The following is a 15,336-nucleotide window of genomic DNA, read 5'->3' as shown; positions in this document are numbered from 1 at the left end:
TTTTCGACATAATCACCATTTCTGTCGATGCATTTTTGTAGACGCTGTGGCAGTTTTTGTATGCTTATGTCATACCAGCTCGCCGCCATGCTGTTCAGAAAGTTATGAACTGGCATGATTGTTGCTTGGTCTCAGGTGTAAAGTGGTATGCCCCGGTTTCGTCACCCATGACAATTGAGTTCAGAAAGTTGTCCTGTTCGGCTGCAAGGCGGTGAAGAAATGCGCGGGAAGCATCAACTCCTTGGCGCATGTGGTCCTCAGTCAGCATGCGTGGCACCCATCTTGCGCACACCTCCCGGTAGTTCAATGTTCCCGTTAAAATTCTGTGAGCGGTGCTTCGGGAAACCTCAGGAACCAACTTGCAGAGATCATACAGGGTGATCTACCGTTTTTCACGCATGCTTTGCTCAACCTTCAACACGGTCTCCTCAGAAATTGACGGTCTCCCGTTCCTTTGTTCGTCGTGAATTTTTGGCGACCAGCTGAAAACTCTCTACACCACTTACGAACATTTTTGACATCCATGCACGACTCACCATATACTTCCATCAAATGGCGATGGATTTCAATCGGCACAGTGCCCTTTGCGTTCAAAAACCGAATAACTGCGTGCAATTCGCACTTGGCGGTAACATCCAACGGGAACTCCATTCTCTATGGCTGCCAAGCCAAGACTGAGCGCCTCAGCGCTGCGTGCGCATGTTTACACACAGCGCGTGAAGCACTCTTCATAACAGTGTGACCAACTGCCACACAAACAGAGTTCTGTACTTATTTAAAAAAATAGGAGACCTTACTTTTGGAATTACCCTCGTACCTTGTGAAAAGCTCTGTCTTTTTCCTTATTCCATCAAATTTTTTTCAGTTTTAAAGCCGAACAGGAAATTACTATGGTCGGTGATTCTCAAATAGTTGGTTGTACGACGGCAAAACAACAGAAGGGTTAACTGCAGTGTGGCGGAAGATGTAATCACCAAGAATATACAAGCACTCCGAAGCCCTGTTTCTTCAGCATAGAGAAGAAATATTTCTACCCTATAGCCCTAATGGCTGTCAGCGCAGATGCCTGCATAGTAATCGCTGCACATTTCGTGCGTCCACACGAGACAGCATCGAACAACTGCTGATCCACCACCTGTCGGTCTAGGAAAGAAAATTCAGCGGCATGTGACTGCCCTCTCGTAAGGTATATCTCAGTTCAGACCACAAATTCGTAATGGAAGCATTTTTTCTTCGGTCTCTGTTCGCAACTTAGGTCGGAATGAAAATGTAAATGAAAGGTATGAGACAAAAAGAACTATCTAAATGGTCAAGGCACTAGATCCTTAGGTTTTCGCATGTTAATTTACTTCACGAGATACAGGGCTAATCCAATGACTCGTAAAATGATTTTTAAATGGAGATGGAGGTATAAAAATGCCTACAGATTCTCATAACTTCTGACATACTGCAATCTATGTGGTGCAAGCAATTTCATCCAACACGTTCTTAAAAGTATTATTGAAAGGTTTTCTGCAAATGGTCTCACCCTCACTTTTAAAAAGACACAACATATTCAGTTCCGCATATCTAGGGGTACTATACCAATAATAAGTGTAACACATTGATAGGAAATAACAAAGATGGCAGAGACTTCAAAATTTTTAAGTGTCCACAAAAAGAGGTGCACAATGCTGCAACAAAAATTTCTGTTGTAATGTATAAAAAGTGTTGGCTAGGAATTATTAACTCAAATTTGGATTAAAAAAACCTTAGGAATGTTCAGTATTTAGCCATATCTATAAATTAATTTTCGATGTAAGCATACGATTTATCGCGCAAAATTATCCATGGAACATGAAACCAACGAACGAACTAAGTAGATGTTTGGACGACTTGAAAGATCCGACCACAGCGCCTCTTTCGATTCAGAGATATATCTTCAGTGTGTGTGCATGTCTGTAGTTAGTGAAAGCTTTGGAGTGGTGAAGTGTGGAGGGTAATGTGAATTGGAGTTTAACGATTATAAACAATGGGTGGTAAATTATCGTCTTTAGATCCTATGGACGTTGAAGTGCCTAACTTGGACGAGCTTCTGCAGAGAGATCCGTATCTGAAACCATATGAGAGGGAATTCAGGAAACGGTAGGTTGTGTTTTTGTGGTAACCTTCCAGGACATTGACAAGGTCAATATCGGGCTTGCAGTAAATGAGTTAAAATTTGTAAAATACGTTATGATGGTTGGAAAACATTGATGCTCGTGTTTCCTTAATGATACGGTTTCCTATTAATATAATGCAAATGTTCCGAAGGGCAATTTTAGGCTATCATATTTGTTTATATTCGCCTCCGTAAGTGTCATTGAAAAGACCACAACCGTATTCCTACTCATCCATTTACATTCCGACCCGGATTTTCTGTTTCGTCACGTGAATGTCATCGTCCACAAGTTGACATTCACTGCAGCATAAATGTTTATTTACCTTCCCGTAACAGTTTTCAGCTACACGTATGTAAATACATGCAGAAATGTCTCCATACTTTGATAGGACTCATTTGTTGGTAAATAATTTTCCTTGTGCATTATAATTTGTGTAGAATGTAAATACAGTCTGGAAGAGTGGACTAAAAATCTAATACTAACATTGGCTTAGGTTTTCCTGAATCATTTGAAGTGGTGCTTGGATAGTTCCTTAAATATATGGTAGCTATCTTGCTCCATACTTGTTCAAACCAAGTGTATATTGTATCTATAATCACTTTGATATCAACTTGACATTAAAAAAATCGTTCTTCCATTTTTGATTCATGGTTTAGGAATTAAATGCCTCGGAATTCTTGAGGACAGTTATTGTTAATGCTTAAAACTATTTGTCCACTTTACCAATGATTTATTGTTATCAACTATCAATGTAAGTAATTTTAGAAACAAAAAATAAACGTTAAGGGTGATTGTGTTTTGTTCCTATCATTATAAAAATTTGTCCACAGTAACTATGAATAAGTCATATCTTTGAGCTTCAAACAGCCATACATGCAATGAGAAATGTGCAATTTTTTCAACTTGTTCTAGTGATATTCGTCATCACACCTCGCAGCACACATAAACAACTAACTAATGAATTAATCATCTGCTTCTTCACTATAGCAGTCGACCTGGCAAGAGCATTTTGAGAGAATCTGCTACATTTATTAGACATGGCCCTATATTAGGAAGGATCCACCTGTTGAGGAAAGAGTCAAAGATCTCTCTCCTTTATTTTTATATTTTCTCAATTTAATTTTCTGTTTGAAAGAAATGGATAGCAGACAGTGCAATTAAATTGCACATACTCAAGAATTACTAGATTGCCTTATTAAATTGTGATTAAATTTCATTCCAGGCAAATAGTGGGAGGATTGTCCCTAAGTGGCCATTTGACACCTTACTCTTTCCTTGCCCATTATAAAGTTTTGCAAAGTAAGGTAAATCATGGGAGAAATAAATATAACAATCTACTGAATAGTTGAGTGGTCAGTAGGTTCATAAAAAAGATTGAAAGAAATTCTAAGCTTGCAATGTCCTCCTTCAAAGCTACATAGTACTGAGTAGAAAAACACAGACAATTACATTGTCTTGACTGGCTACCTTTTAGTGACACTGCAGCTGCTCAACACCACGTTCTGCCACTGGATGTACAACTCTGCTGTTGGGCATACTTATCTGGGGCCAGTAGTTCAGATGGACAAATGCTACCTAGTCATTCCTACATAAAAATCTGTACAGAAATAACAGCAGAACTGTTATGATGTTACTGCTTTCACAGGTGACCCTGCCTCATAGGAGAGGATATATTCCTATTCCTCCTATCTGCAGTCTGCCTCTTCCTCTTTTATATTTCTTCTTCCCAGTCCACTCCTCCACGTAAGTATGCATATGTGCAACTCTCCTTGCCCATGCCAAAGTAAGCCCACTGGTGCCACATTCCTGTCACATGCTTGTTGCATATTCCTCACAGCTGTCAGCCACCCTCCCCCTCCAGCTGTTTCTCTGCAGTTCTCTCCCTCTTCTTTCTTTCAGTCTCATTTGCTCAACAGTTTATACTGTGGTGCACTGGTTAATACTATTATGCAGTAGTCCCAAGATACTTTATCATTTACTATTGTGTTGTATCCTTTGTTCACTCATACATCTCTTGTTTCATCTTTACCATGCAAAGTACACAAATTCGGAATATTTTGTGACTTGGCTAAGGCTTTCGATTGAGTGAATTATGGTATCTTAATACAAAACTTAGAGGGTCGACAGAAGCGTCCGATCCCACGCGTCGGCTTTGACCCGTGACGTAATGGTGTTGTCGTGTGTGACGTCATGACGGCGCGGAGTTTGATTTGAGTGTGGCTGTCTCCAGTTCTGTTTTATCTTATTTTATTTACTTTTCTGATCTGTTTGTTCTATCTCGTGAGATATTTTTTATTTTTTTTAATTTAAAAACACTTATTACTTATTTTAATTATCTGTTTCCTCCAATTTCTGTTTTAGTTTATTATATTTATCTTTCTGATCTGTTCGTTCTATCCCGTGAGATTTTTTTTTTTTTTAAGACAAAAAACACTAATCAGCTACTGAAGCATCTTTATCGTCTATGGGTTGCAGGGGTTACGACCCCTGGGGAGGTGGGTGGGTATTCATGCATGGCTGTCTTCACTTACACATTGTAGCTACGCAAAGCGTCTAAATTTGTTTATATTTAGTTTGCCCCCCACCCAAAACACCCCATTTCCCGCGCTTGTCCCCTTAGTGTCATTAGGCTTCTTGTGGAAAGTGTGTGTGTTTTTTGTTTCCGCCATATTTGTGACGTCATGGGTCAAAGCAGACGGGCGGGATCGGACGCTTCCGTATTTCCAACTTAGAATATTAAGGAATAGCAGGTTCATGGTTTTTGTGTTATCTGAATGGGAGAAAGCAATGTGTTTCAGTTCTGTGTCAACCACATAACGATAGGGTCTCATGATTAAAGCAATGAGGTGTGGTGTACTACAAAGTTCAATTTTGAGGGTCTGTTATTTCTTATATACATAAACTAGCTTCCCTTTGCAATTTCAGAAGACCCCAATTTTGTGTAGCAGATGATACAGGAGTAGGAATGAAAAAAATGCAGAACCCTTACTGAAAAAACAGCTAATGAAATATTCAGAAATATTACCTGATGGTTCAAGGCAAATCAATTAACATTGAATTTTAACAAGGCTCAGTACATACAATTCAGTATATTTCACAGAACCCCCACAAGCTACAGAAATTAGTATTTCAGAGGTTGAGGTACTAGAGGAAAATAATTTAATTTTTTGGGATTACTGATAGGTCACAACCATAACTGGAAAGCCCACTGTCAACAATTAATAAACCAACTTGGTTCAGTTACGTTTCCAGTATCCACAATTCTTGCTATAGGTGATAAGAAATGAAACTAGTTGATTGTGAATATTTACATTCACTTCATGGGTTATAGAATCATAGTCTTCAAAAATTCAAGTTAGTACCCGGGTAGTGTCTTTAGAATGCAGAAACTTGTTACAAGAATATATCTGGTGTTAATTCTGGAACATTCTGCTGAGATCTTTGACACACACACACACACACACACACACACACACACACCATCGAGCACTTGTTCATAATGCACGGGCTGTGGTGTAGTGGTTACATGACAATAATGTCCCTGTAATGGACTGGCCTGCACAGATTCCTGACCTGAATCCTATAGAACATCTTTGGGATGTTTTGGAACGCTGACCTTATGCCGGGCCTCACCAATCGACATCTATACCTCTCCTCAGTGCAGCACTCCGTGAAGAATGGGCTGCCATTTCCCAAGAAACCTTCCAGCACCTGATTGAACGTGTATGCCTGCAATAGTTGAAGCTGTCATCTAGGCTAAGGGTGGGCCAACACCATATTGAATTCCAGCATCACCGATGGAGGGCACCACAAACTTCAAATCATATTCAGCCAGGTGCCTGGATACTTTTGATCAAATAGTGTATCAGCAGCCTACCAGAACACATTAAATGTCATGTAGATAATGTAGCTGAATTTAAGAACTTTCTGTTTGGTAACTCCTATTCCGTTGAACATAGCCTTCAGACTCTCTTAAATTTATTTTTTACGATAACTTATAATTAGAATAAAATGTCATTTCTCTTTGCTGCAAAAGAGTAAGAAGAAGAAGAACTGGTTGTGGCATCAGGCTGACCTGCAACTTGGCCCATTTGAAAAAATAGTCACTGATATCGCATTGCTGTCACCATGTTGTTTTCAGCATTTATCACATGTTTCCTGTGTCACTGGTCACAGCCAATGACTCATGTCAAATATTGCTCTTTATCAGATGCCTGTCCACATCACAGAGATCACTCTCTATTAGATCCATGGAATATAACTAATGTAATGTAAAATAGTGTCACAGAATATTGCTCAAAAGTGAAAACCAAGGAAGGTACTCATCTCTGTTGTCACTGCTTCCCCACGCCAGATTGAGGGCATTGGCATCACAACCAACCAGCAGTTGTTCGTTGTGCTGTGAACAGCTGTCTATCCAGTCTCCTCACTTCCTGGGAAAGAGTACTACAGTCTTCATAAGGAAGATAAGCTGCAGCCAATGCAATTCCCCTCATGCTTGCTTCCTCACACTGTTTCTCCCTGATGGTCATTAACTTCCTGGTACAAAAGACCATTATTGGTATGAATGAAATTCCATGTTGACATAAATTCATGTTCTGGAGTTCTTTAGATTTATAGCATAAACAGACTTACCTCCAGTTTCTTCGAGGCATAAAATAGAGTTCCTAGAACAGGGCCACATCCACCCCGTTTTCCCAGAAGACAACTTAGGATGACGTTGCCCTTTTGCTGTGTTACAGGTTTATCTGTAACACTCGCAGTCCCCACCTTGCCTCCATAGTTGCGTTTGATATCTTTGGTTACCCTGATGGTAACCTGTGAGAACCTTGGATACACTCTCATGTCCTGTCCTGGCATTACCCTCAGGAATTTTTCACAGACTTCCACCACGAGGGTTTGGCCCTGTCTGATACAACCTTTTGATTGATTACGCCCCAATTCTCTGTTGGTACTTTCTGGTTCAGAGCCTCGGATAGTATTGAATTTAGCATATGTTAAAATGAAGGACTAAGTAAGGAACAAACATGTTGTTTTCTCCAGAAAAATTTCTGCTCTGAGATACAGCCCTCCAAAGATGACACTGCCCATACCATTTTGAAGATGTGAATTTTGGAAAAAATTTTAAAATGATGTATCTCTGGAACAGTTATAGATATTTTGTTGAGGTTTTTTTTTTATTATTATTTGAAAGATAATTACTTTATGATTACAAAGAAATCGTCCATTTCGTCTTATCTGTCAAAGTGCTTTTATGAAGTGTTCTGGAATGTCTTAATAATTTATGGATTTTTTTTCCAAGAATGCCAATCCATAAATTTTTTTTTCTCCCCCCCTGTTGATTAGTACCATATAGTTCTACATTCCCTGAAAAGGAGAGCTTCCACTTTTAGGTTGAACAGGTTTTATAAACAACTGAAATTTTTTCTATACATAAAACCTGTTTTATTATCACATAACAGGCTCATAAAAATCAAAACCTAGCCTTATTTAACATAATTTTAGTTTTGAAAAATGAGTAAGAGACTCATTTATCAAGCATTTTAAATGATTCCAAAATGTATGTGAGAGGTCCAAAGACTTAAAGGTTTCAATTTATACAACTTCTCTGCACTCTGTTTTGTACTGAAAGTAGCAAGTCAGTGAACTAAAAATATGTTCCACTGCTTCTGTATCTTCCTTTGATATAGAGTGATGATCTTCTGTTGAACCAATAAGAACTCGAGCACTTACAATCTTAAAACACTGTGGACAGCAAGTAAGCACTGATGGTGTTGTCGCTGTCTTTCAGCTGGAAACCTATATCCAGCAGCTGGTTCATGTGGTAGCATAAAGTTCACTACAACTTTGTTTGACACATAACTGGTCTCTATAACCTCTGCAATCCACCAGTCACAGTCATACAAACACACCACAAACATCCCCCTTCTTAGGTTGTGAATCTGAATATTATCCTGCTGTTTTTGAGGTGTTGGCCGAGTGAACAAAATTTCTTCTTTCTTGCTCTTTGAAGTGCGTGCAATATGAGTTCGTCCATCACTTTGAGTCCAAAAATGTCTTCTGAATTTCTTTCACAGTAGTAGTTTGTTTAGACCATTCTTCTTTTTTCTGCTCATGGAATTCTCAGATTTCCTCTTTCAACAAAAGAATGAGAGCTGTGGATGTGTAAGATTTCACGACTCTCGTAAAATCCTCAGCGTTCTGAATCACAGCTGTATTTGGTCTGGACAGATTATGTTTTGTAGCATGGTGCTTCAGCAGGCCTCCTACACCATCACAAGGCCACTTCCCATGACCAGTAGCACTGTATACCCAGTCAGTTGGCACAAGTGACTTACTCAATTCAAACAGCTAGTAACAATTTTTAAAATGACTAGGAAGACCATCAGAAATAATGATGATATTCTCTGGCCCTGTTTTCAGCAAAAGCATGTGCTGAAGCATGTCCTGTGTCATCACTTATAACAGCAACACTTGTGGTCTTTATAATGATCGAAGCATACAAAATGAATTAAAATTTGTGCTGTGGCCAGTACTCGAACCTGGATCTTCTTGCTTGCTAGGCAGAAATGCTAACCATTACACCACTGCAGTACGATTCTCAACATTGCTGCACGAACTACCTAAGCTGAGTGCCCTCCCCAACACAAACTTCCGTTCATTTTTCCCTTACATATTGTCACTACTGCCAGGGCGCTCCAATATTGGCAAGCACCCCAGCATTGGACGTAATGGGATGTCCTTGTACCGTTGGTGATCTTATAGATCTTATAATTAAATGTTTCCCGGAGGCATTTAAGTCTTTTTTTATTATCTTACACCACCGCAGTACGATAGTCAACATCGTTGCATGAACTATAAGATCACCAATGGTACAAGGACGTCCCATTATGTCCAATGCTGGGGTGCTTGCCAATGTCGGAGAGCCCTGGCAGTAGTGACAATATGTAAAGGAAAAATGAATTGAAGTTTGTGTTGGGGAGGGCACCGAGCTTAGATAGTTCGTGCAGCAATGTTGACCATCGTATTGCAGTGGTGTAATGGTTAGCATTTCTGCCTTGCAAGCAAGAAGACCCGTGTTCGAGTCCCAGCTGCAGCACAAATTTTAATTAATTTTGTCCGCTTCAATCATTATTGTAGATAATAAAAAGAGACTTAAATGTCTCAGGGAAACATTTAATTATAACTTGTGGTCTTGTTTTGAAAATATGTCACTCTTGTAAAAATTGAACCTGGTCATTACTCCAATGATACCCTTGTACTTCTTGTGGGAGAATTACAGACCAGTTCTCAGCAGAATCTCAGTGAAGCACTAAACATAGTTCTTCAGCCTGTACACACCCTTTCACTTCTGCAATGTGTTGTTGTTGCAATTTCTTCAGATGCTGGTGTGTTACTGCTTTCACTGACCGTTTACCTAGTTCATCAATGAAACTGTCAAAGGCAACAGTTTTCTTAATTAGTTTATTTTCCTCCCATGTCGCATATGTAATTTCTGCAGAGTTATCTGCTACATCTTCCAGGCCAAGTGTCTGTAAAGACAATCCTCCCTTTCCAGGGCAGTCACCACATTCTTGAAACAAACAAGTCTCTTTCATTAGGTCACAGACTACTGACTTCACATAACCAAAGTGTCATATGTCACATGCTCCAGTAAGTTCTTCAAAGTTACCACTCAAAGTTCAAAATTCGTCCAGTACACACATAAACATACATCTCTTGGTGGGTGTGGAACTACCTACTTAGGTCGTAATACATAAAATTTTGATCTTGCAGTATGTGAAGTTGTATAAATTGCAGAAGTTTCTATAATACTGCGAGTTTCAAGATTTTAAACATGGCTGCAGCAGCAACTGTTAAAATTCTTCACAATAAAGGATGACAGCCAAAAACAGTTGCAGGATAGAATTTTTTTTTTTTTTTTAAATTCTTGACCAAGGTTTCGGTACATATAAATATACCTTCATCAGAAGTAAAACTTCCTTTTCTAATGAATGTGTCTTTCTGGTCAGGAAGTTTTACTTCTGATGAAGGTATATTTATATGTACCGAAACCTTGGTCAAGAATTTTAATTAAAAAAAAAAAATTGTATCCTGCAACTGTTTTTGGCTGTCATCCTTTATTGTGAATACTGTGAGTCATGTACCTCTTCACTTTCACAGCCTTTTTACCTTCAACTGTTACAGTTATAGTGTCATTTTTGTTGGCACTCTGGCGAGAACAGTCCCATTTATCTTCCAGATAAAATGACTGCACTATTTGAACTTGAGCTGCTTCTACAGGGTGACCATAATAGGGATATGGTCTTCTAAAGACTCCTTTTACAGACCTCACATTTCTTTATTTGTCTACCATGTACTTTGATACTGATGGAACATGGTTCAAAATTGTTTTCTTTGAAGATGTCTCTGGAATAATAGTTAAAACTTGCACCTTTTCACTGTAGGATGCACAATCTCCAACAGTTGAATTGATATTTGTGAAAAATTCCTGGCAAGTGCTTTATTTTGTTTTCTTCTGAAGATGGAATTTCTAATTTGAAGAGTGTGGTCAGTTTTGCTGTAGTGTATTCATCCATAGCTTTAGTAATTTCTCTGTGCTTTCTTGATGCATGGAGCTTATGACTCGACTTCACTGATCACGGTTTCTTTTACAGGACTAACACCTACCTCTGTAATTGACTGATTCAGGGTATTTAATTCTTCCTCTATTGATGCAAAATCTGCATCATCTACACCATGGGAGGCTTCACCGTCTTCAGATACTATCGTTGTTTTTATTCTGTCAAAACATTTAGAACACAAAAAGCCATCACTGGAAACATCATTACTTTGAAACAGGCTCTTCAAATGAGAACACTTATTCCCAACCTGAACAAAGTGTTTTTTGTTTGTTTTATATATCACTCTTTTATGGATATGCAAATAGTCGGCACACTTCACTCTCCTGTGGCCCCAGTCAGAAGGCATTTCAAATAGTCTGTTTCACAAAACACACTGAAACTGTGTCAACTGAAAAATTCCTCATGGAAACACAGAACTCACTGGATGGTCTCAGATTTCTTAGAAGCCTCTTCAGTAAACAAATTAACATTGAATAACTACAATACAGAAACCTGCAATGAACAACCACAACAAAGAAACTGACAAGAAATAATTGCAACAGTGAAAGTGATAAGAAATAATTGCATCAGTGAAAGTGATAAGAAATAACTTCAGTGACGATATACATTACCCTTGAAAGTGGAAAAAAAAAATGATTTTTTAAAATAAAACCTGTCCAACTTAAAAGTGGAAGCTCCGTTTTTAAGAGAATGTAGAACTATATGGCACTAATCAACAGAAAACAATCAAAATTTTATGGATTGGCAGTTTCTGAAAATAATTTCCATTAATCATAAAAAAAGTTCAGAATGCTATAGTAAAAGAACTTTGACAGGTAAGTCCAAATGGAGGATTTCTTTGTAATCATAAAGCAATTATCTTTCAAATAAAAAAACAACAAACTATCTAGAACTGTTCCAGAGATAGAGCATTTAAAAAAAAATTCTGAAATTCACATCTTCAAAATGTTAGGGGAGTTTGGTTTTTTTTAAAACGAAAAAATACATGTTTTGTACTTACTCCTGAATTTTAACATATGCTAAATTCTATAAAATCTGGGACTATGAAGGTAACCCCCCCCCCCCCCCTGCCTGAAGTGATATGGATTATGCCCTAAGAAGTTTTGACATCCAAATTGATACCTTTGCAGTCTTGAAGAACTCAGCTGCTGTCTTGACCAGCTGCTTCACCCCGTCCCCCAGAGGTACCTTGGGCACTATCTTGTTAAGCCAATCCAGTTTTTCAATTCCCTCACAGACAAAGATAAGAGCATCTTTTTCCAGATAGGCTTCCCCCTAGACTCTCCTCAATATGTGCCTGAGACTTGTCTCTGCCCCCCCCCCCCCCCCCGCCCCCCAAAGCCTCTCAAAGAGAGCCATATGAACAAGTTCTGTCTGCTGCGAAGGGATGTTGACCAGTGGATATACCTGTTGGATAATTGCCGTCCTGAGACTGCAGTGCTATAGGTATGTTTCCTATTTCGTGCCTCAGCTTTTTCTGGGTGTGATCATTCTGAGCAGTGGGAATATTAGACTCCTTCCTTGTTCTCTTGTTTCCTGTCTTAGAAGTGGAAGAGGTCTGTTTACCTCCTTCACTCTGAGACTACCCTCTTCATTATTTAGGGGTCTTAGGTTAAAGACCTGTTAGTTTGTTGTTGTTGTTGTTGTTGTTGTTGTGGTCTTCAGTCCTGAGACTGGTTTGATGCAGCTCTCCATGCTACTCTATCCTGTGCAAGCTTCTTCATCTCCCAGTACCTACTGCAACCTACATCCTTCTGAATCTGCTTAGTGTATTCATCTCTTGGTCTCCCCCAACGATTTTTACCATCCACGCTGCCCTCCAATACTAAATTGGTGATCCCTTGATGCCTCAGAACATGTTCATACCATTTTTAAATTCTTTACCTTTGTTTTTTGTGTTCTTTGAGAAATTTTCTCCAGTGGATCTGACAAGGATTTAATCTTCACATGCTCCAACTTCTGTGTGACAGTTTCCACATGTTGGACTCATCTATCACCTGATCCAGTTGCAGAAACAGCTCCGGTCGGTTCCAACCCCTATGTTTCTATGGAGCTCTTCTAATGTCCCTCAGTGTTTGTTTTTTCTTGTTCTGTGTTCTCCAGTTTTGGTTCAACGAGAATTAGAGATCAGTCGACATCACAGAACCCCGTGCGGTGCAAGGCTAATTACTCGGGAAGTTTGCCCAGTACCCCTGATGCTCCATTAATGACACATCTTCCCATGTGCCACACACTCATCAGCATGGATAGCATTGCATCTTGGGTTGGGTGTCTGGGGAAATGGAGTAGGAATTTGGGATTGGAAATGGGAGAGATCAGGCATTGTGGGACACTCTTTGTCTGGTCCATCCACTGAGGCCTGTCTGGCATGGGAGAAGCTGTCAGTAGCTGTACTGCCACTGGTGTAGCCCTCAGCTTCTTGCAAACATGCAAGCCTTTCTGCCCACACAGACAGTACTTCTACAAGGTGGTGTCCTTGGAGAGGTACATCTGGTCTGTTAAATTTGTTGCTGTTTCTTCTAATCTTGGCTGGCTTATTTATAACTGATAATTGGATCCCAGTGCGATGACACATGAGCCAAGACTCTCGTTTTTTCAAACTGCGTTTATATCAAGCTCATATAAGCAGAACACCCTGGCAGCTGATATTTTTTACTCCAGATGAAAATTGTGGAGACAGCTGTCAAAATCTAGTGTGTTTTCTATGAAATGATGCAGCTTGAAAACTGATAAATATATTATGCAGTATCTGTAATGAAATGTCTCAACAGCAAAATCACAAAAATTATGATTTGTTTTGAAAGACTCATTTTTCTCCAGTTGTAAAATATGGTGTTAATGAAGAAACTGAAAGCCTAGCAGTATTTGCAGAACTAGTCTGTGATAACTGTTCCGTAGTTCCTACCCCTTCCCTCTCCCCTCTCTCCGTCACACTGTATTTTAATAGTTGGTTTAGAATACATATTCATAATATGCAACAAATTAATCACTACAGGTTTGTTTATGATATAATGCATCTTTCCTGAATTTACCTTGTAATTTTAGTTATTTATAAAAAAAAGTCCAGTAATTATAAAATGCACATAGATAATTCAGGCTACTTAACAGATAAATCTGTTACCACAGCCTTTATTTAATTTTCATATTGGTTATCATCACCAACTCGCACTCTAACCGCAGTCTGTGCACGCGGGAGGTATCAAATATTTCACTGTAATGTTGTTTTATTTACTGGTTAAGTTTTGGTTAATGAAGGGACGTTGGTTGAAAACTTTTTGTACAGATTATGTGTAAGCTATTTAAATTAGTTTAACAAGGCCTTGCCAAATAGGTAATGATAGTGTTTCTTATTATGAAAATGTTTTACAGGTATGCTTTCTTCAAAGATTGTTTGGACAAAATAGAAGCATATGATGGTGGAATACAAAAATTCACTCAGGGATACAAATCGTATGGTATTCACGTAAATCCTGACAATTCAGTTACTTGTAAAGAATGGGCACCTGGTGCTGCAGAGTTATACTTGTATGGTGACTTCAGTGAGTATTTTATGAAGAGCTTAATTTTATTTTTTCATGCAAATTGAAACATGTTAATGTCTCATTGTATTTTTGATTGAAATGCTATAGATAACTGGAATAGGCAAAGTCATCCATATGCTAGACGTGAGTATGGAAAATGGGAGTTGCATATTCCCCCAAGACCTGACGGCTCCTGTCCAATAGATCACATGTCAGAAATAAAGGTAAGCTTTAGTTGATTACAGAGTAAATTTATCCATTTTCGGTTATCATTTGTTTACTTCTTTTTGACTTGTGCTTTGGAAAGTGTCAAGATTAAATTACATGCAGGAGGCGGCTCTAAAAGAGTGAGGTTCTCACTTATCTAATCTCAAACTGACTTCACATATTATAAATGTGCAAAAGATACCTGCTTATGATTCTGCAACGTACAGGCCAATAGATTTCATTGCTGGCAAATTTATATGATATTTCTTACAATTCTGAAATGTATTTATGACATTTGCTTCCTCCAATTTAGTCTCTCATTCTTGTTAAATGTAAGGTTACCTGTAGCAGAGAAAATATTTAAACATATGTACCCCTATTTTCATAAACAATTATTGATATTAAAGGTATTCTACTATTGTTACTGTATATATGGGTTTATGAATGTGGGTACCTAATGCAGTATTGGTGCCATTCACTTACTTAAATTTATCATTAATCATTTGTAGAAATCACCTATTGTTATTGGTTATGAGGTATAAAACAACATGATCATTGACACCTTAATTTATTCAGTATCAACAAATAGCCATTGTCACAACGCTAAATAAACAATCATGTAAATACTAAATAAACACAGAGCTTCATTTGTGAGACTTTACTTTCCTTGCTGATGGTTAAACAAGTTCAGTAATTTGTTTTGCTCTCTAGTGAATTTTTAATTAAGTGAAGGATGTTTTACCAATTCTCGTAGTACTTGGTCTCTAGTTGCACTGAATAAGGTTGCCCAGTAGTACAATACTGAAATGAATCATAGATACACAGTTTTGGTTCACTTCTAAC

The 15,336-nt window shown here is 38.5% G+C and overlaps 1 protein-coding gene across 1 annotated transcript in view; it reads left to right on the top strand.

Annotated features, from left to right (window-relative positions):
* Window positions 1–1,937: 1,937 nt before the first annotated feature.
* LOC126248694 (1,4-alpha-glucan-branching enzyme) overlaps window positions 1,938–15,336 on the top strand; it is an 86,818-nt gene continuing 73,419 nt past the window's right edge. The window contains exons 1-3 of the mRNA XM_049949975.1: window positions 1,938–2,124; window positions 14,135–14,304; window positions 14,395–14,510. Of these exons, the coding sequence (XP_049805932.1) occupies window positions 2,012–2,124; window positions 14,135–14,304; window positions 14,395–14,510 (399 nt within the window). The 5' untranslated portion in view covers window positions 1,938–2,011. The remainder of the gene's footprint in view (window positions 2,125–14,134; window positions 14,305–14,394; window positions 14,511–15,336) is intronic.

This window comes from Schistocerca nitens, chromosome 3 (genome assembly GCF_023898315.1).
Source record: "Schistocerca nitens isolate TAMUIC-IGC-003100 chromosome 3, iqSchNite1.1, whole genome shotgun sequence".
Lineage (NCBI taxonomy): Eukaryota > Metazoa > Arthropoda > Insecta > Orthoptera > Acrididae > Schistocerca > Schistocerca nitens.
The sequence above is the reverse complement of the archived record's forward strand: the minus strand, read 5'-3'. Positions and strand labels throughout refer to the sequence as shown.